Source organism: Lissotriton helveticus, chromosome 9 (assembly GCF_964261635.1).
Source record: "Lissotriton helveticus chromosome 9, aLisHel1.1, whole genome shotgun sequence".
In the NCBI taxonomy this organism is placed as follows: Eukaryota; Metazoa; Chordata; class Amphibia; order Caudata; family Salamandridae; genus Lissotriton; species Lissotriton helveticus.
The window spans coordinates 937,948,544-937,971,013 of NC_136070.1; the positions used below are offsets into that span (position 1 = coordinate 937,948,544).

The 22,470-nt window shown below is 48.5% G+C and overlaps 1 protein-coding gene across 1 annotated transcript in view; it reads left to right on the top strand.

Annotated features, from left to right (window-relative positions):
- The window catches only part of BAP1 (BRCA1 associated deubiquitinase 1), a 178,729-nt gene that overhangs the window by 142,928 nt on the left and 13,331 nt on the right, over positions 1–22,470 (top strand). The window contains exon 15 of the mRNA XM_078661169.1: positions 18,145–18,237. Coding sequence (XP_078517295.1) covers positions 18,145–18,237 — 93 coding nt within the window. The remainder of the gene's footprint in view (positions 1–18,144; positions 18,238–22,470) is intronic.

Genomic DNA, 22,470 nt, shown 5'->3' on the forward strand with positions numbered 1-22,470 from the left:
TCAGGATAATGAAAAACTGGGAAAAAAACATAACTTGCTAACTTGTACCATACAATTTGCATGCAGCTCTTTGATGCCAGTTCATAGCACACTATGCTAGATTACGATTGTAATTTATTAGCTTCACAGTGCCAACAGAATCTCAATGACAAAAGCAGTTAACCACTGAGCTATGCACATAAAATAATGTTTTTGAAATGCATGATACACGTTCTTTGCAGCAGGCAAATTCACCCTCTGCGCTACCTTAGATGACTCAAAGCTGCCACTGGACAAAACTGCCATCTCACTCTAGAAAGTACATTAATCACCGGAGTTATCTTGACACTTTTATTGTTGCAATAAATATGCTGATTATACAATTAACTTTGCAGTGCTTTTACAACTGCTGCCTGCGGACCCCCTGGGAATGTGTCACGGACCCCTAGGTGTCTGCGGACCACAGTTTGGGAACCACTGCCCTACGTCATTGTACTGGGGGGAGTGCCCCCTTTGTGGAGGGCGGCAGAGGAAAACTTCAATCAACCTAAAAATAAGACTGTTCTCTGACTGGCAACTAGGACTAATGCTTCATATCCCCCACGCAGATGCTGGCAGAGAAAATTATAATGGTCCGTATGGTGAGTTGGATAGGCCAAACCCGGAAAACGGTGAAGGGAGATTGCGTCATAGTGAATTTTAATAACCCCCTGGAGGTGGGTTTAATTTTTCGCGCCTTAGGCTTGATGGGCACACCTTCAGACTGTATTGCAGCTCTCCCACTGGGCTTTTTATTTTACCCCCCAACCTCAACATTGGGGGCTTGAGCCATTTGACTTTACAATAGGGAACGTGCGGGATCGCCTGGCAAATGCACAGGACTCCTTTAACACCACTCCCCTGTTACTGAGCAATCGTTTCCTCCCATTGAGCGAATTAGATTACCCCGATTGCCTGGACTCTTCTCCCAACACAGACCTTCAGACTCATGCCTCCCTAACCGAGGATCCCATGATTGGGACCCAAGACTTTATTAAGGTCATCTGTTGGACTATAGCCGGGGTCCAGAGCAAACTGTTTGATCGTGACTGGCTGGGCATGCTGAAGAACTTTGGTCTAATCTGTCGACAGGAAACATGGGACACTAAGGGTTGCTTGTAACTTGATGGTTCTCATCCAGGGGATACTCATCAATAGTCATAATCTATGAATAATCCCTGTCCCTGTACGGGATCCCGGAGCATATAGAATATATATATATATATATATTTTTTTTTTCTATCCTAAAACGAGCAGTAAACATTTGTCATACAACAATGCTTTATTGCCATAGAGAAAACCTGTAATTGCAGGCATTTGCCAGTAGGCTGCAGTAGAGTATAAAGAAAGAAAGAAAAACTGACACCTTGCCTTTAAGGCATTAGAGTAGGGGTACCGTGCCTTTAAGACCTGCAGGAGATCCCTTGCTCCCATGATGCACCACAGGTGGCAGTTAGGTCTGTTCTTTTTTCCGGCTCCTTCTGAGAGGATCCTGGAGCTTGAGCTCTTCAGTTTTTGTGACTTTTGAAGAGATTTTTTCAGAAAATTTGATGTTTTCTGTACTCTAAAGGCTTCTTCTGCTGGTTTTGTGAACTTCCATACATTTTTTTCAGTCAGAATGCCAGCCTTATTCAGGAAATGTCTTTCCTGTGACAAGAAGATGGCACTGGCAGATCCACACTTGGTGTGTATTGTGTGTCTTCCATCCTCACACAATCCTGACCAGTGCCACCATTGCCAGAAGTTCTCCAGGCGGACCCTGCGCGACAGGGAACGCATAAAACTCCATGCACTGCTGGGAAAGGACAAGAGTCATCAGGGTGGTGGGCATGGAGGCCCCAGATCACCATCTTCCAGCAAACAACCTCAAAAGCGGCGACATTCCGCCTCTCCTGACCCCAGAAAGAGGAACGGAACAAGAGATTCACAGTTGACGTCGAAGTCGCCGTCGAAGAGGCCCAGGTACTCTTCAGGAACACCATCTCGACGTCGAGAGTCTCCGCCGCGTGCAAGAAAGTCGGCGTCAAGGCACCACACTTCGGGCTCGAAGGCTGTGGGTGCTGAGAAACCTAAGTCTCTGTCGACGTCGAGACACTCTTCGCCGCCCTAGAGGGGGTCAGCGTTGAGTCGCGACGGCAAACATCTCGCCACCAGTGGGCTTGCCATCGTCGAGAGGGTCGTCGAGGTCCCACCACTCGACGTCAAGAAGATCCACGTTCACATGACGGCATGGAAAATCGACACGACGTCGTGAAAGATCACTGACGACTCGATGCCATGGCAGATCGACGTCGAGATCTCCGAATCGATGCCGAATGTCGAGGTCAGCTCATCGCCGTAGGCGATCGACGTCAAGACCACCATCGAAACCTCATTCAACGCCAATGGTGACTCAGACCTCATCGCCGTCGAGGCACTCGACGTCGAGAGAAAAGATTACAGGAATCACGGCGGAGTCCCGGCGGGAGTCAGTTCCAAGGTCCAGATCGTCATCTGGAGACCGGTCATCGTCTTCAGGACTGCATATTGTGGAGATATCACCCGAGGTATCCCCCAGACCTGCAGAGGATAGGGCCCACGGTCTGTCGCCACGCCGTCCGCAAGGTGCCGGGTCAGGTGGCTGCAGTAGTCCGGGCTCGGATTACTCCCACACGTATTCAAGATCCAGGACCACTCCTCGGAGAAGCACTCCGGCTGGACCCTCGAAGTATCCCCCTAGGAGACCAAGATCGCCTTCCAGACCAAGATCCCCCATCTACACGTCAGTCTAGGTCCAGGGGTTGTCACTGCCGTAATCACGACCGACCCCGTAAGAGAAGGCGCACAAGATCACCCACATGGTCTTCCTCTACAAGATCTTCGGTCCCGGACTACTCCCCGACCTTCTCCTCAACTCCTCCATCACAGGTGTCGCCCATCAATGACATCTCGACTTTCACAGATGTTCTGGGTAGGGGTGCAAAGAAACTCAGCATCACTTTGCATACCCCGGTGGTTCCCACGTCTGTCATCTTTGATACCTTACATCGCCGTACAGCTCCTAGACCGCTGCTACCACTGGTGCCAGGATTTTTGGAACCGGCTATGGCCACCTTTCTCACTCCTGCGACGGTGGGTTCCGTTCCATCCAGAATTGACAAAAAATACAAGGCTCCAGCAGAGGACCCCTTGTTTCTCAGGGCTGACCCACCAGCGGACTCTGTCAATGTGGCTGCAGCCATGAAGTCCCACTCGGCTTCTACGTCCTCCTCTTTCCCCTCTGAGAAGGATAGTAAACAGATGGACTCCTACGGGAGGAAGATGTGCAATACTTCAGCGTCATCAATGAAGGTTGCGAGTGCCTCTGCCCTTCTCGGGAGATATGACTGATCTCTTTGAAACTCCCTGTCACGATTCAGCGAGAAGCTTCCCAAAGAAGACCGGCAGGATTTCACAGAAATTCTGCAAGAAGGGGGGCTAGTAGCCAATCGGGTGATAAGTGCTGCAGTGGACGCTTCAGATCTCGCCGCTCATGGCTTCTTCCATGGAGTCTGTTCATGACGCTCAGCTTGGCTGTGCCTCACAGGCCTCAAGCCTGATGCCCAGAAAAAAAAAATTCTGAACCTTCCATTTAATGGCTCGTGTTTGGGGCTCACGCTGACGACGAGATGAACAAAATGAAGGCAGAGATGGACACTGTCAAGGCTGTTGGCCTGGAAAAGCGCAGAGTTCAAGAAACGTTTCCGTCAGGGCGACAAACGTTCTTTTCAACAGAGGTTTCAAACCCCACAATGGTCCTCCAAGAACCAACAAAGATCCCAGTCCAACAAAGGCGCCCTGGAAGAGGAAGAGGCAATAACAAACAGCAGTCCACCTCTAAGCAGCCTCCCAAGCCTTGAGTCGTTGCTTCCTCTGCAACCGTTCGCCACTCCGGTGGGAGGGAGTGTAGCTTTTCACCTGGAAGAGTGGGAAACCATAACAAGAGACAAATGGGTGCTGAATATTGTGCAGCATGGTTACTTGCTGAGGTTCAAGTCTCCTCCTCCGCAAGTGCCCCCCCCCCCCCCCCCCCCAATTCAAGCGCCTTTCTCATATTCAAAGTCAGCTGTTAAAGGACGAAGTATCTATCCTTCTGGCAAAGAAGGCCATAGAGGAGGTCCCGCCCCTACAAAGAAATCAGGGAGTGTATTCCCGCTACTTCCTAGTCCAAAAGCGAGGAGTAGCCAAAGAGTACAGACCTATCCTTGACCTGCGCCTGCTGAACACGTTTATCAGAAAGGAGAAATTTCGTATGCTAGCCCTTCATCGGATCTTTCCTCACCTTCACCAGGGAGGCTGGATGTGGGTCATCGACCTGCAGGACGTCTATTTTCATATTCCTGTCTCAGTGAAGTTTCGCAAATTTCTCAGGTTCAAGATCTCTTGTCACCACCATCAGTATCGAGTGCTTCCGTTCGGCCTCAAATCCACCCCGCGGACATTCTCCAAGTGCATGGCGGTGGTGGCTGCCTTCCTCCGCAGACGGAAGATATTAGTCTACCCATGCCTAGACGGCAGGCTCCTGAAAAGCTCTGCACCTACTCTACTTCAGAGCCATCTCACTTAATGCCTCAACCTGATGCACTCCTTGGGGTTGCAAGTCAACTACAAAAAGCCGGTCCTCAACCCCACCAAACGAATACACTACCTGGGTGCCTCCCTGGACTCCGCGGAGGCAAGCTTGTGTCCTTCGGAGGAGAGGTTGTCATTGATGCTTCTGAAGTGCAGCACCCTTCTTGACACCCAAAGTCCTACTGCCAGACAAGTGTCGTCACTACTGGGATTGATGGCCTCTTGCATTTACATTGTACCCAATCCACGCCTTCACATGCGACCTCTGCAGCAGGCACTCGAGGATCAATGGTCTCAGAGGTTAGGTAACTGGGAAGATCGTGTCTCTCTCCACCAACTTGCCAGAGACTCCATCAGATGGTGGATGAAAAGCTCTCACCTGCTGCAAGGGGTTCCGTTTCATCAGCCGCCTTCAACGCAGACAGGTCACAGATGCCTCAATGCAAGGCTGGGGAGCTCATATGGACCAGCTTCAGGTACAAGGTCTCTGGTCCGAGACAGAAAGAAGCTATCCTATCAACTTCTTGGAGCTGCGGGCGGTCTATCAGGCGTTAATGTCCCTGTACCCGTTTCTTCAGTCCAGCCACATTCAAGTTCAGACAGACAACACAACAACAATGTTCTATCTGAACAAACAAGGAGGCACCAGGTCACAAGTTCTTTCTCTGGAAGCTCAATCCATTTGGCGGTGGCTTCTGGCGAGAGGTCTCTCCATTATTGCAGTTCACCTTCCAGGGACCCTGAATGTTCAGGCAGGCGGTCTAAACAGAGACTTTGTAGAAGCGCATGACTGGTTGCTCAACGAAGATGTTGCCCAGGAGGTGTTTAGACAATGGGGAGTGCCAGACATCGATCTGTTCGCAGAAGCGGCAAACGTGAAATGCCCAGTCTTTGCGTCCAGATTCCCCCAGCAGGGAACATGGGGGAATGCACTTTTGATCAGCTGGTCGCAGACATTGCTGTACGCTTTTCCTCCACTTCCTCTGATCCCGGTGGTGATGCAGAAGTTCTACAGGACCAACACCAGAATGATCCTGATAGCACCGGAGTGGCCACGCCAGTGGTGGTACCCGGAGCTCCTCGAATTGTCAGAGGTTCCTCACTGGAGGCTACCATGCCGCCCGGACTTACTGACCAAGGACGAGGGGAGGGTGTTTCATCCCAACCTTCCCTCCCTTCCATTGACGGCATGGCTCCTGAGGTCATCCAGTATGACCACCTAGACCTTTCGGCTGACTGTATGAACATACTTAGAGAAGAGACCCTCCACCAGAAAGTCTTATGCTTTCAAGTGGACGAGGTTTTACATTTGGTGTAAGGACAATGCTCTCGATCCAATTCAATGTCAGGAGCAGGTGATTCTCCCATACTTGTTACACTTGGCAAGGTCAGGCCTGAAGTACCCCTCCATCAGGGTTCACTTAGCTGCTATCACAGCGTACAGGAAGTCTCCTTCCCAGACCCCATTCTTCCTTATGCCTGTGGTCAAAGATTTCCTAGAGGGGCTTAAGAAGATGTTTCCACCAGTGAGGTCCCCTTCTCCTCCCTGGGAGCTTAACATTGTACTTACCATATTGATGGGTGCTCCTTTCGAGCCTATTCATAAGGCGTCTTTGCAGCACTTGATCTGGAAAGCTGCCTTCTTGGTAGCCATCACCTCAGCCCGCAGGGTGAGTGAAATTCAGGCCCTGTGCTGCAAAGGAGCCTTACACTGTTTTTCATGCCAATAGAGTGGTGCTACGAACTCATCCAGGCTTCCTGCCCAAGGTGGTCTTGGATTTCCACATCAATCAGACCATCACACTGCCTACTTTCTTCCCTCAACCAACCACTCCCCTGGAGAGATCTTTACATTCCCTAGATCTCCTGAGGGTTTTGAAATGTTACCTGGCTAAGGCTCTTCCACTTAGAAAGTCTGACCGTCTCTTTGTCAAATATGGTTCAACTAATACCGGTCTGGCAGCTTCAAAAATGTCTATCTCTAGATGGATCGTCTCATGTATAGCTTTGTCATATTAGCTAGCTAACAAGGCTTTGCAGGGCAGACCACGTGCACATTCCACCAGAGGGAAAGCTTCTACCACAGCTCTCCTTTTCAACATTCCAATATCTGAGATTTGCAAGGCGGCTACATGGCGCTCCGTACATACCTTTTTGCAGCGTGAATCTTTCTGGATTCACTATGCTGTGCATTATTCCGCGGTCTTGTGGTTGGGTCCGGATTCGTAGTCTTTTCTTTGTTTTTTTCTTTTTTTTTCTTAGCCCAGGTGGGCGTCGGCGTCACACCCCCTTGGGTGTATTTCCGGTGACGTCGGCATGCTTCCTGCGGAAGCTCCCACTCTTGGGCGCCATCTTCAGATTCTTTTTTTCCGCGGTCGGGTCTGGTTCGTTCCCGTTTGGGCTCCAGACATTTTTGGAGAAAGAAGAAAGAAAATACAGAAAATACGAGGAGAAGTCATCTGAAGACTCCAGGGGACTTCATCGACGAAAAGTCAGCAAGGATAAGGCGTTTTCCATCGAGATCCTCTACGACCGTCGACGAACACGCGACCAGAGAGGCCCTGGACGCTCGATGATGGACAACACGCTGTTCAAGTTCTGCCGTAACTGCCACCACAAGTACGCGCAGAAGGACCAGCACCCGGTATGCAACCTTTGCCTACCGGTGGACCACGAAAGCGGAGACTGCAACGCCTGTTCCGCCTTCGCCCCGAAGACCCTTCGTGTCAGAGAGAGGCAGAGGGTAGCACACGCCGCCCTGCAGGGGAAGGCCCCGACTCCGTCACTCTACGAGCTGGGGATGTCCTCCGAGGAAGAAGACAACGCTGCCGCCGAAGACGACAGCTACACGGTCGTAGAGACTGATTACACGAAGACTTCTGGCAAGGTAGGAGACTCTTCGGCCCCCAAGAACCCGAGAGACTCTGAGTCTAGAAAAATCGAGGGCAAGACCCCGAAAGCGCCGACGCCAAAAAAGGCGTCGTCCGCGAATACTCCCAGGCCCAGCGGATCCTCCGAGAAGGAGTCCCCGGCACCGAGAGCTGCTGATCAGCAGAAAACGTCGAAAATCGTCCCCGAAAAGGACCGATCGACGCCGAGGGAGAAAGACCCAAAACTGACGACGACGACCAGAGACCCAAAATCCGGGTCGACGTCAAACTTCGACACCGAAAGGCACGGCGACGAGCCATCCGCCGAAAAGAGCGGCCGACCCATCCGACGCGGAACACGCGGCCGAGATGGAGAAGAAGAGAAGGCGCCTCGAGGCAGAAATGGAGAACATCATGCAGCGGAAGAAAGATTTCGACGCAAAGATGAAAGCCTTCACGATCCCTCACAAGACCAAGCCACCGGTGGTGGAGGCGGTCGAGGAGGAAGAGGAGGTCGCCGAAGTCGCCGAGGAACAAGACCAGGACGTCGAGGTGATCGACGACCAGGAGGAGTACGAGAATCCCTACGATAGTTACAACTATGGGGAGGAAGAGGATGGCAGGACGGACAGAGTCTGCACCCTCTGACCTTCAGGAGGTAGATTACATCGATGTCGACACCGACAGCCCGGAGGAGGTGGTCGACACTTACCCCTCGAGGCCCTCGCCGCCAGACGACATCGGGGCCTACAACTCGGTGATACAATCTGCCGCAGCAGCTTTCAAGCTCAAGCTCGACGAAGAGAAGCAGAAAGCAGACTTCCTTCTAGAAACATTGCTCCCAACACAAACGAGGAGCCAATTCCTTCCAATGCTCGAAAGCGTCTTGGCTCAGGGGAAGGAAGCATTCAGGGAGCCCGCAACATGCAAAGCAGTAACTCCCAGAACTGAGAAAAAGTACAAACATGCCGCAAAGGACCCGGCCTACATTCAGGGCACGGTCTCCGCAGACTCCATTATCACGGCCACAGCAAGGAGGAGGGCTAACGTACCCACTACCTCGGGCCCGCCACCGGATAAGGAGAGCAAAAGGATGGATCTGGTGGGCAGAAGGATCGAACGGAATGCCGCGACCCACTGGCGCATGGCTAATTCCAACGCCCTGATAAATAGGCACATGTACCAGATCATGGAGGGGCTGGGGCAGTTGGTGAAGGACCTGCCCCAGGATGCGAGGCAGAAGGCCGAAAAGCTGGTTGAAGAGGGAAAGAACGCAGCTAATTCTTGCCTTAAGACGGCCCTGGATGGGGCAGACACAGCCAGCAGGCTCATGATGATGGGTGTCACGGAAAGGAGGCACGCCTGGCTCAGGATTTCAGGTTTCAAACCGGAGGTGCAACACAGCATCCTGAACACACCGTTCAACGGCAACACGCTTTTCGGGACAACAGTTGATGAAACGCTCAGCCAACTGAAAAAAGATAACGAAACAGCAAGATCCATGGGAGCATTACAGTTCAGAGGGAACAAGAGGGGCACCCCGTCACGGAGGCCCGGCGGGAGAGGCGGAAACCAGCCAGGTACATCACACCAGGCTTTCCAGCAAACGCACCAGGCAGACTCGCAAGCTCAGCATGGTCAGCAGAAGCAGTCCTGGCAGTACCAACAAAGAGGCCAGTCCTTTCGAGGGAGAAATGGACGGGGGCAAAATAGGAGAGGAGGGCAGCAGCCCACCTCTAAGTGACTTCAAAAAACTCCGTGTGCCCGCCCACAAAAAAGATCCCAGGGGGCAGCACGTACAGATGGGTCAAGACAAACTAGACACCTACGACCACATGACACCAGTGGGAGGAAGATTAAGATTTTACCTCCGAGAGTGGAGAGAAATCACATCAGACAAATGGATCCTCAACATTATCCAATTCGGATACTGCATAGAATTGGAGGGGAGACCAACAAGCAGAAAACCAAAAAGAAAAACACTAGCGAGCAAGCAGCTGCAGTGTCTTCAGGAGGAGGCAAAGGAACTCCTGCGGAAGCAGGCCATAGAACGGGTACCCTTCAAGGAAAGAAACACAGGAATATACTCAACGTACTTCCTGGTACCAAAGGTAGACGAGACAATGAGACCCATTCTAGACTTACGGTTCCTGAACAAATTCATAAGAACGCAAAAATTCAAAATGACCTCCCTGCAAGAGGTGCTCCCACAGTTGCAGACCGGGGACTTCATGGTCACAATAGACCTCAAAGACGCCTATCTGCACATCCCAATGAACAGAAAGCACAAACACATGCTCAGGTTCACCATTGGAGAAAGCCACTACCAGTTCACGACACTGGCCTTCGGACTAAAATCAGCACCAAGAGTTTTCACAAAGTGCCTCGCAGCAGTCGCAGCGCACCTACGAAGGCAAGGTATACACGTATACCCTTACCTGGACGACTGGCTGGTGAAAGCAAACTCATACCAGAAATGCAAGCAGAACGCACATACAGTGACGAGCACGCTCATAAACCTGGGGTTCTCCATCCATTGGAAAAAATCATCAATGGAGCCGGAACAGGTCAAAATCTTCCTGGGAGCACAGATCAACACCTTACAGGGCAAGGTGTTCCCCAGCGAGAAGAGGGCGAGGGCGCTGGTGAAGGAAACTCGCCTCTACCGGAAGGGGCAAGCTCGGACAGTGAGGACTGCGAGCAAGATCATGGGCATGATGGCATCATGCATACACCTGGTACCAAATGTACGACTCCACATGAGACCCATTCAAGAATGGTTGCAGGAGCAATGGTCACAAGCTACAGGCGGTTGGGAGGATCTAATGGTTGTAACGCACGCAGTGCAGAAGGAGATGGCATGGTGGACCATGGAAAACATAACAAGGGGAAAGCCTCTAACGCCCCCAACGCCAACAGTGACCATCACCACAGACGCATCCCTGAAGGGATGGGGCGCTCACATGGAGGAGCTCAAGGTGAGGGGACTGTGGACGACAACAGATGCGGCAAAGCACATCAATTACCTAGAACTGAAGACAATCTTCCTGGCACTGAAAGCCTTTCAAACAAGGCTGTACAAACACAAGGTATTGATACAAACAGACAACACCACTGCGATGTTCTACATCAACAAGCAGGGGGGCACACAGTCAGCACCGCTTTCAACGCTGGCGTAGGAGATATGGAGATGGGCCATCCCTCTCAAGATAGACCTGCTAGCCATACACCTACCAGGGAAGGACAACATACAAGCCGATTGGCTCAGCAGGCAGACATCGGCATCCCACGAGTGGGAGCTCAATGCTCAGGAGACAAGGTACCTGTTCGACAGGTGGGGGACACCATCGGTGGACCTGTTTGCCACACGGCAGAATGCAAAATGCCAAAACTTTGCATCCAGGCAGGCCGAGGAGGGGTCACTGGGGAATGCCCTATGGATAGATTGGTCAAGGACATTTGCTTACGCCTTTCCCCCGATACCACTGATGCACAGAGTGCTGAGCAAGTGCAGAGCGAGCAACATGACACTGATACTGGTCGCACCACAGTGGGCGAGGCAGACATGGTACTCGCAGATCATGGAGATGACACAGTGTGCACCCCACAGATTCAGCAGGAGGAAAGACCTACTCTCCATGCAGAACGGAGAGGTACAACATCCAGAGCCAGAGAGCATGAGCCTAGTGGCATGGCTCCTGAGGACATAGAGTTCGCACATTTGAGACTACCAGAAAACACCCTGAGGGTACTTCGGGAGGCACGAAGGCCCAGCACTCGAAAGTGCTACGTTGCGAAATGGAAAAGATTCACAGTATGGTGCAGACAGGAAAGACTCCACAATAGAATGCAGAGGGACTCCACAGTACTAAGGTACCTGACGCACTTGCTGGAGAAGAACCTTAGCTCATCCTCTTTAAGAGTTCACTTGGCAGCGATAGTCGCCTACACAAGGGGAGAAACGTGCAGGAGCTTCTTCACATCACAAGTGGTGAAGAGATTCCTAGAAGGAGCTAAAAGGATCGCACCACCCAAGCGGGTGCCGCCACCTGCATGGAACTTGAACACAGTCCTAACGGAACTCATGAAAGAGCCCTTTGAACCACTTCACAAGGTCTCCCTAAAGATGCTAACTATGAAAACAGCCTTCCTGGTTGCAATAACGTCCTTACGCAGAGTAAGCGAGCTTCAAGCGCTGACGCTACAAGAACCCTACATACAAATACACAACGATAGAGTTGTGATGAGGACTGACCCACACTTCATGCCGAAGGTGGTATCCAAATTTCACATGAACCAGTCTATACAGATACCGAGTTTTTTCCAAAAACCAACAACTAGCGCAGAGCGAGCTCTGCACACCCTGGACGCCAGAAGGGCAGTCATGCACTACATTGAAAGGACAAAGGGACACAGGAAAACAAAACAGTTTTTTGTGTCATTCGCAAACAGCTTCATGGGGAAAGCAGTAACCAAAAAGACCATTGCACGATGGATCGCACAGACAATTCAACTCTGCCACAAACGTGCAGGACAAGAACTGGCTGAGGGGGACACGTGCCCACTCCACCAGGAAGAAGGGCGCTACAATAGCCTTCCTGGCTAACACACCCATAGAGGACATATGCCTGGCGGCAACATGGGCTTCGGTGCACACGTTCACGAAGCACTACTGTGTTAGGGTGACCAGATTCTCAAAACAAAAAACGGGGACAGGTCATAGACATAGAAGTAGGACTACAGTTTGCAGTAACCATCGACGTAAAAGTAGGACTATGTGACAGCTGTCAGACATAGAAATCTGAGAGACAGTGGTTATAGAGACTTGAGGGGCACTGTTAAAGGGTACTAGTGAGGGAATCCGTGGCGGAGGTGGCCTCTCCCTCCATCTGTCTCTCTCTGAATGTCTCCCTCTCCAACTGCCTCCCTCCGACTGCCTCCGTCCGACTGCCTCCCTCCGACCGCCTCAGTCTCCCTTCCTCTGTCTTACTCTCTGTCTCCCTCCCTGTCTGTCTCCCTGTCTCACTCCCTCTCTCTGTCTCCCTCCCTGTCTGTCTCCCTCTGTCTCTGTCTTCCTCCCTCTCTGTCTCACTCCCTCCCTGTCTCACTCCCTCCATCCGACTGTCTCCCTCCCTCTGTCTCCGTCTCCCTCCCTCTGTCTCCCTCTCCCCCGACCAACATTCTGTGGGTTCCATAAGGGTCTGTGACAAAGAAGAAAAAATGTTGCTTTCATTCTTAAATCGTTTTAATATTTTCCTGTATTGGTGGTGCCCAGGTGCGCAATGCCCCTCTCCACTCCCTCCCCCGCACTCCTCCATGCCCATGGCTCACAAGGGCATTTTCCATTGAACTGAATTGTTTAGGTTTTGTTTTCGTAGAGGTTACAAGCCACAGTGTGCAGAATGATGTAAATGTGAAAGCTTCTATAGGGCTTCTTGGCAGCTTTTCTTTCCAATGCACCGTGATCCCGGGGCTGCTGCAAACCCAAGGCCAACACACTGGACCCAATAACCCACCGTATTCACCTATTGAAGGGCCCCTTGCCAAAAGGACTATCCACAAATGCACAGGGTGCAGCAAAGCTGGGTAGTGTCTGAGTTAAATGGATCTGACCTCTATATTCTTGCTGTGTGTAAATTACTGCTCATTGAATTTATGGATTTTCTGACAGACCAAACCAATTTGCGTGATGTTAAACATTTTACGTTTCTAAACCCACTGTTTCCTTTAATCATGCATAAACCAGACCACAAGTTCTTCTGGGAAATGTTTTGTTATTTTGGTTTACCTTTGACGGCTGCCGAGCACCACGATTTTTTTTAAAGAAAATCTTTAATGGTGTATAATTGTGATATTGTAGTGGTTTGGGGATGCACAACGCTGATAATAACACTGGGTTATATTTTTTTCTCACATAGAAGACCCTCTGAATCCCGCCCCCCCTCCGTCGTCTGTGTGTGCCTGGGGGTGACAGCTTCCAGGGGACACACACACACACAGCCGCACCCGAGCACTTAAGAGCTCTTTAAAATACCATTTTAGTGCTAATGAGGCTTTGTTGTTATTCACCCCTTATCAAAGCCTCTGCAGCGCCACTCTGCCTGTTGCTGGAAGGCCCGCAGCGGGGGTATGCTAAAACCGGGACATTTGAATGTTTTACCCGGACGCTGTTGCAAAACCCGGACATTTCTCTACTTTAGAGAAAAGTGTCGGGACACCGGGACACTTTTCAAAAAACGGGGACTGTCCGGGGAAAACCCGGACGTCTGGTCACCGTATACTGTGTGGACATACAAATGAACAAGGAAGCTCAAGTGGGACAGAAGGTGCTACAGCACATATTCAACACCCAACGCTCATCTTCCACCCAGCCACCACAGAGATGAGAAACCGCTACAAAATCTTTGCACAGCATAGTGAATCCAGAAAGATTCACGCTGCAAAACGAATAGTTTTCTTACCTGTCAGTGTGGTTTTGCAGCTTGAAGATCTTTCTGGATTCACTAGCGAACCCACCCACCTCCGCCAGAAAGATGAGGCTGGAGAGAGAAGAGGTGGTTAACTAAAGAAAGGACGTTGAAAGTACAAAGCGGTAAATACAAACTAAATAGAACATTGCCATTACTTCGGAAACGAAAGAAACACGGAAAAAAAGAACCCGAAGATGGCGCCCAAGAGTGGGAGCTTCCGCAGGAAGCATGCCGACGTCACCGGAAGTACACCCAAGGGGGTGTGACGCCGACGCCCACCTGGGCTAAGAAAAAAAAAAAAAAAGAAAAAAGAAAAGACTACGAATCCGGACCCAACCACAAGACCGCGGAATAATGCACAGCATAGTTTTGAATCCAGAAAGATCTTCAAGCTGCAAAACTACACCGACAGGTAAGAAAACTATTCGTTACCCGCCATTACTGCCTAGATTCAGATGCCCAGGCCGATGCCCAGGCCGATGCCCAGGTGGGGGAGGCCTCTTTGAGGAATTTGTTTGCAATTTGAATGTGATGCTTATTCATGTTGTATATATTTGTTGCTCGTTCGCGAAACTTTGGGTATGTGCTTGTTACTCTATTCATAGATTATGACTATTGATGAGTATCCCCTGGATGAGAAGGATTAGTTACTTACCTGTAATCCTAGTTCTCATCCAGGGGTATACTCATCAAATTCATAAGCGACCCACCCACCTTCCCGGACGCGGAGCATTACTGGAAAGTTATTGTATGATGATTGTGGGTCTACTCAGGTTCTTATGCATCTCCAAAAAGAACTGACCTAACTGCCACCTGTGGTGCATCATGGGAGCAAGGGGTCTCCTGCAGGTATTAAAGGCACGGTACCCCTACTCTAACGCCTTAAAGGCAAGGTGTCCGTTTTTCTTTCTTTCTTTATACTCTACTGCAGCCTACTGGCAAATACCTGCAATTACAGGTTTTCTCTATGGCAATAAAGCATTGTTGTATGACAAATGTTTATTGCTCTCTTTTTTTCTTAGGGGTTGGGAGAGTATAGGTGCTACAATGCAAACCTATGTAATTTCAGCATTTTGGCCATTGTGGAAATGTTTTAGGCTGCATATATATATGTTTTCACTTATGCATATATAGGTATATAAATGTATTTTCTATCTGCTCGGAATCCCGCATATGGGCGGGGATTATTCATAGAGTATGACTTTGGTGAGTATAGCCCTGGATGAGAACTAGGATTACAGGACTAATCCTTATTCCTCCCACTCAGTTTTAGCTACCCGCTCTTCTAGTGGGCATGCTAGTGGTGGCCTTACAACTCTAATTGAATAGAATATAACTGTAAAGTTCAGGTGATAAATTCTAAATGTAAAACTATCCTGGGCACCCTTTTAATATTTCCTAACAAACATAGACTGCTCCTTATCAATTTCTATAATGCAGTTTCCCGAAAGATGGAATGGAAGCTATGGCTAGTCTTAAATGTTTTATGGCTGACTTTTTTTCTGTCAGAGACCCCCTTTACTCTAATTATGTTGGTGGGAGATTTTAACCTGCATCCATGCCGCTCCTGATTTAATAAAAAAGGAATCCGATTTTGAAGGGCCTTTTGTAACCCAGGCACATTTTAAACACACATGCCAACTTATGTTGGTGGGAGATTTTAACCTGCATCTATGCCGCTCGTGATTTAATAAAAAGGAATCCTATTTTGAAGGGCCTTTTGTAACCCAGGCACATTTTAAACACACATGCCAATTTATGTTGGTGGGAGATTTTAACCTGCATCCATGCCGCTCCTGATTTAATAAAAAGGAATCCTATTTTGAAGGGCCTTTTGTAACCCAGGCACATTTTAAACACACATGCCAATTTATGTTGGTGGGAGATTTTAACCTGCATCCATGCCGCTCCTGATTTAATAAAAAGGAATCCGATTTTGAAGGGCCTTTTGTAACCCAGTCACATTTTAAACACACATGCCAAGTGGAAGCAGCAAACAGTCTGATTTCAGATTTTAATCTGGTGAACTTGTTGGTGACCAAAGATGACCCTGTGTAGGCTTACATGCCCACCTTTAAGGTAGGAGGGCACTATAGTTTAATTGACTATATCTTTGTCTCTGGTTGTCTGCTCCCCACACTTTTAGACTTTGAGGTTTTACAACAACATCTGAGCGATCATATCCCGTTAACAGCTTCATTGTATTGGGATAATTAGGCAGTGAGCTCTAAACCCACTTACCAGGCGCCTACCACACTAGCTGATCAGGGCTGAAGAATAAAGTGGGCTAATATCGTCCCATCGACATTTGTTCAAAACTTGGTTGGCTCTTGTCATGATGATTTTCAAACTTGTCTGTCAGATGCTGAGCCACCACAGAGGATCCTGGCGTCATTTACTAACATCTGCAGGTTTATTAAGTCAGCACTCCTTAACTCTGTTGCTTCGCCGGCCGCCTGTGTAATTAGATGGTTTGGTAGACAATGCTCTAGAGCCCATTAGGGCCAATGGATTCTCTTGCTTGCCCAGCCCCGCTGTCAAGAAAAAGTCAAGGGCTAGGGCGTCCTTTATGAAAGCCTGTAAAGATTGTGAAGCCCAAATCAAAGACGAGACCTGGGACAAGTTGATGATGGCTAGTCAACAGCGCAACAGCTCTGCCTTCTGGAGTGTCATCAACTCACCCATTTTTCTTGAAGATCATCTCACCATGCAGGCATGTACCATTCCATCTCAGGCCTGGCTGGATAATTTTAGGGCCTGAGCCTGCAGAAGGTCTCTGGACAGACTGTAATTTAACCTTCAGCCTGACGGAGGTCAAGGTTGCTATTTCTCAGCAGCTGCCCATAAATAAGGTACAAGGGCCCAATGGGGTTCCTGGTGATCTATACAAAGATTGAATAGATTTGTTTGTGGGCCCCATTACTGACACTGCACTTATACTCTGCTGTATCTAACCATCTTCCCTCAACATGGTCCCAGTCGATATTAGTACCTGGTTTTAAAAAGGGTAACCTATCAGACCCGGCCTGTTTTAGACCGTTTTCCTCATAGACTTCAAGCTGAAAATTATTGGTAGGATCCTAATAAATCGCCTCAGCGTCTGCGCTGAGGAGCAAGGCTTTCTGCCTGACCTCCAGTACAGGTTTCCTCTTGGACGGGGAACAATAGAACATACCTTGAATCTCTATCTTTTAACCTGCAAGTATGCCGAGGCCAGGAAGGGGGCCATCCATCTGGCCTTCATGGACCTTAGCTCGGCCTTTGATAGGGTCAATCGCTCTAAGCTCTGGTTAGTGATGGAACAGTTGGATGTTGATATAGTTTTAATAAACTTCCTGCGTGATTTGCACAATGGCCTGTCCACCAACGTTAGGTTTGGTCGGGCCCCAATGGGGAATGTACTGAGCACTGTACAATGAATTGGAAAATGGCTGCCCCCACTATGTAAGAGAAATGGCATATGCTGCATCCATCATATGGCTTGAAGTGGAGAGCATACACCTACTTGGGGAGGAGCGTGTTGGCGTACCCAAAATATTAATTGCTCAATCATGAGATATCATGTTAGAATCCTTGAAGTCCTACAAGAATAATTATGATCCCCCCCCCCCCTTCCGAGGTGCTCCGGAAATCCTGGTTGTAATAGAATTTGTTTATTGCAGTTTGAGTTGTTGTATGGGCCTTGATCTATACAGCTCTCTATAGTTATTTCTAAAAGTTTGGCAAACTATATGGAAAGCCACAGTAGATAAGAGTAGTGAAGGGGTGGAACCATGCAAATACCTTTCTAAAGGATCTTAGTTTTTTCCTTGACTTGTGGATAGGTGGGAGGGTACCTTCGAGTTGACATAGAAATGAGGCTGTATAATAAAATGCACACTGGTTTATTTACTGCTCCCCATAACTTTGAATGCTTTGGGCACTTGTTATTAATCCTGTTGCCAAAGTAACTAATTTTGCGCAAATAAAAACCTTTTTTTTTTTTTTTTAAATAGAGAGCAAACAGATATAGTTCACAGTTGGAAGAGGGAAGTAGGTGGAATGAGCGACAATAAAGTCTCCACTAAGAAGCAGATGTTTTGATGTTGTGGGACAAGGAAAAGAACAATGAAAAAGTGCTGTGAAGATGGGAGGGAAAGCAGAAAAGAACTGTTAACGCATAATAAACAATACACAACATGCTTTTTTTCCTATAGGAACTGTTGGCATTACTGAAATGTGTGGAAGCTGAAATAGCAAACTACGAGGCATGTCTAAAGGAGGAGGTGGAGAAGAGGAAGAAGTTTAAGGTGGGTTTTTGTCTTAGGTGCCTGTTTTTAGGCCAAAGTCTACCAAACCGCACAGCTGTTTGGTTTGCTAATGACTTCTTGTAGGCATTCTGAAAACTTTGTTGGAAATGTATTTCGCCCATTGCTTCCTATTGGCTTTGTGGTTTGTAACTCACGGTTGCTTGCCTTCTATTTGCTAGGCTTTATTTATTTCCTAAGTAAAACACTCCTGTGGACCATTGCCTGTTTACTGTACCCTTCTGTGTACTCACTTTCTTAAACAAGCCTTTAAATCTTCTTCTTATTTTGTCGCATTTGCTGTGCATTCAAAGACAGGGCAAATGTCAAGACACTGTCTTCCAGGAGAGCTTGGTGTTTACTTTTCTTTCTCTGACTTCAAAGTGAGAGAATTTGTCTGTTAATCCTTCTGGGTGCCCATGCGAGAGAAGAGTCTGTAGGATGTTATTTTTTCTAGCACATGACAAAATGAACTGTGCTGATATTTCAGACTATATTAGAATTGATGATTACAAATTAAGCACATTTTTTGTAATTATGAAGTGTGGTGGAAGCCAATATGTGAGAACAGTCAAAACACATTAGTACTCTAGGTGATAACATTTAATAGTTTTCGTGCAGTACAACTGTATGTCTGTGCAAATGTAATGGCCATTTCAATTGAAAATGTGTTGTCTGTAATGACATTGCACTACCACACCACACCATACATACTCTACACTATGCCCCTCCACTTTACACCACTCCACACCACTCATTCCATGACATTCTGACACGCCACGCCACGAAATGCCATGCCAGTCTACGAGATGCCACTCCACTAAATGCCACTCCACGACCCTCCACTGTAAGCCACACTGACACACCCGTGTTACTCCACTCTACGCCCTTCCACTCCACACCACTTAACCTACTCCACTCCAGTCTACCCACCCCACTCCAACCTACCCCAGTCCACTCCAATCTACTTCACTCCACCCCATTCTAACCCATTCCAGTCAACTACAATCTATCCCACTCCAATGTGCACTCCACTCTATCTTTACTCCACCCAATCTATAATACCCCAATTTACCACAGTTTACCCCACTCTACCACTATCTACTGCATTCAACTCTACACCAGTCTACTCCATTCCAATCTACTGCACTCGGCTCTAGTCTGTCCCTAACTATCCCCCTCCACTCAGCCCCAATCTACCTCACTCCGCCCCAATCTACCTTACTCCGACCCAGTTTACTCCACTGCACCCCAATCTACAACCATCTACATCAATCCAATCTACCCCACCCCATTATACCCCACTCCAATCTACCACCCCACTCCAATCTACCTCACTCCAATTTGCCCCACTCCAATCTACCCCACTCCAATCTACCCTACTGCACTCTACTCCAGTATACCCCACCCCAGTGTACACCATGTCACTCCAGTCTACCCCACGTCACTCATGTCTACGCCATCTCACTCCTGTCCACTCCCAATCTACCCCTCCCAACTCCACTCTACCCCATTCCAGTCTACACCAATCCACCCCACTCCAATCTACCCCACCCCACTATGCCCAACTCCATTCTACCCCACTCCAATCTACCCCACTACACTCCAGTCTACCCCAATTTAGTCCACTCACTGCACTCCACCCATCCCCCTCTACCGCACACCTCTCCCCACTCTACCTCGCACCACTCAACCCCACCTCACTCCAGTCTACCCCACCTCACTCCTGTCTACCCCAATCTACCACCTTCAATTCCACTCTACCCCACTCAGTATACCCCACTGCACCCCAATCTACCCTGATCTACATGTCTACCCCGCCCCACTGTGCCCTACTCCAGTCTACCCCACTCCACTCTGATGTAATCTACCACCTTCACTCCACTACAGTCTATACTTCTCCACACCACCCCAATCTACCCCTCTTCACTCAAGTCTGACCCAGGCCATCTACCCCACTCCACTTTAATCTACTCCACTCAAATCTACCACACTCCTCTCCACCCCATTGCAATCTACTTAACCCCAGCCCAACCTACCCCACTCATATCTACTCCACTTCAGTCTACCTCACCCCCACTCCAACCTACCCCACTCCAATCTACACAATTCCAATCTACCCATCTCCTCTACACTACAATCTACCTCACTCCATCCTACCCTAATCTTCAACACTCCAATCTCCCCTACTCCGCTCCACCCCAATCTACCCCACTCCACTCTACCCCACCCCAATGTACCACAACCCACTGTATTCTACCACACCCCACTCTTGTCTACCCCAATTTACCACCCTCAACTTCACTCTACCTCAATCTACCCCACTGCGCCCCAATCTACATCAGTCCACCCCTCTCCTATCTGCCCCACTCCCCTATACCCTACTCCGATCTACTTCACTCCATTCCAATCAACCATACCCCTCTCTGATCTAATCTACCCCACTACACTACAATGTAATCGACTCAAGTCTACCTCACTACACTCACTCTAACCGTCTACCTCACCCAACTCAAATCTACCTGTGTTCCAATCGACCCCACTGCAATCTACCCAACTCCACTCCACCCAACTGCACTCAGATCTACCACACTCACTCAATCCACCCCACTCCCCTCCAATCTCCACTACCATCTCTCCCACTCAATCCCACCCCACTCCAATCTACCACACTCCTCTCCAATCTACTCCACTCCAATCTACCCCAATATAAACCACTTCAATGTACCACAGTCTATCCCACTTCACCAGTCTACCCCACTCCTCTCTAATCTACCCTAATCTAAACCACTCCAGTCTACCCCCATCCACCCCAATCTATCCCAACCCAATCCAACCCAATCAGATCTACCCCTCCTGTAGGAAAGTGGGTTTCTGTTGCCGTACATCCCCACTTTTTGCCTCGCTTTTGATGCAACTTTGACTGTGTCCCTGCTAACCAGGTTCCCAGCAACTTCAGATCCCTCTGCAAGTTCCTAGTAAATGCTACCACTGGGACTGAAAAGGGTCCTATTCACCAAGGCCATGCAAACTGCCACTGCAGCCTGAATGCTTTGGTGCAGGCAAAAACGACAAAGTCAACATGTCGACCTGTATTCACATACAGGGGTTTGCCCAAATGATCCCACAATACCTGGGCAAGGCACAATCTAGACGGGAGGAAATAGTATCTTATAGGAATTAATTATTACAAATGTCATTACCACTGTGAAAATTTAAATTAGTCACTGGTAATGTATTTGCTTCTACAAAGCAGTAGTTATTCGGATTTTTTAACGAGCATGGTAATCTTCACTCAGCGTACCGATACCTGAAGTGTGCATAGTGAAACACTCTTGACAAACAGTCATACATATATCACACAAAACGAAAGCGAAAAAAACCAAGAAAAAAATACTGTTCTGTACAAGTTCTGCATTTTCAATTTGTGTAGCAACTAGAAACTTTCTTCCAGTTGTTCTTACATATGATGGCTGTGCTTCCTAATTATTGCACAGTCCTTAGAGGGAATAGTCTATAATGGGAACATCTACGGAGGACAAAGTAGCCCTCTCTTTCCTAGTGTGTGTCCACAAGTTATATTTTGAAAGGTTTATAGATTGAAAAAAGGAGACTCCTCCAACCGGCATTGTCGACAAAAGGCAAATTTGTCCCCCATGTGTGTTTCCATTGTAGACTACCTCCTGTATGGACGTTGCAATAATTAAGAATCACAGCCATAGCCTGTTAAAACAACTGGAGGACTAAAGAAAGCTTCTAGTTGCCCCACAAATTAATTTAGAATTTGTACAGCACAGAACATTTTGTTGTTCTTTCATCTTGTGTGATATATGTATACCTGTTTGTCAGGAGTGGTTTACTATGCACACTTCATGTACCTGTACCCGGAGTGAAGATTACCATGCTTGTTAAAAAATCAGAATGCATGATCCTTCCTATAATCAAATACCTCCCCAGTGACACATTGAATACATTTTCATGGTGAAAATTACATTTGTAATAATTAATTCCCATAAGATACTATTTCCTCTCGTCTAGAGTGTGCCATGTGAAAGCAGACCTACCTACGGTATGGTTAAGTTACCCCTCAAGCAGGCCTTACAAGCCCGAAAGGAGGGTGCACTATACCTCAGGTGTGGGCATATCTGCAGGAGCAGATATGCCTGTACCATATTTTTTTAATTGTTTTGTTAAATCTTTTTGTTGAACCTCCTTCCACACAGATTCATCCAATTG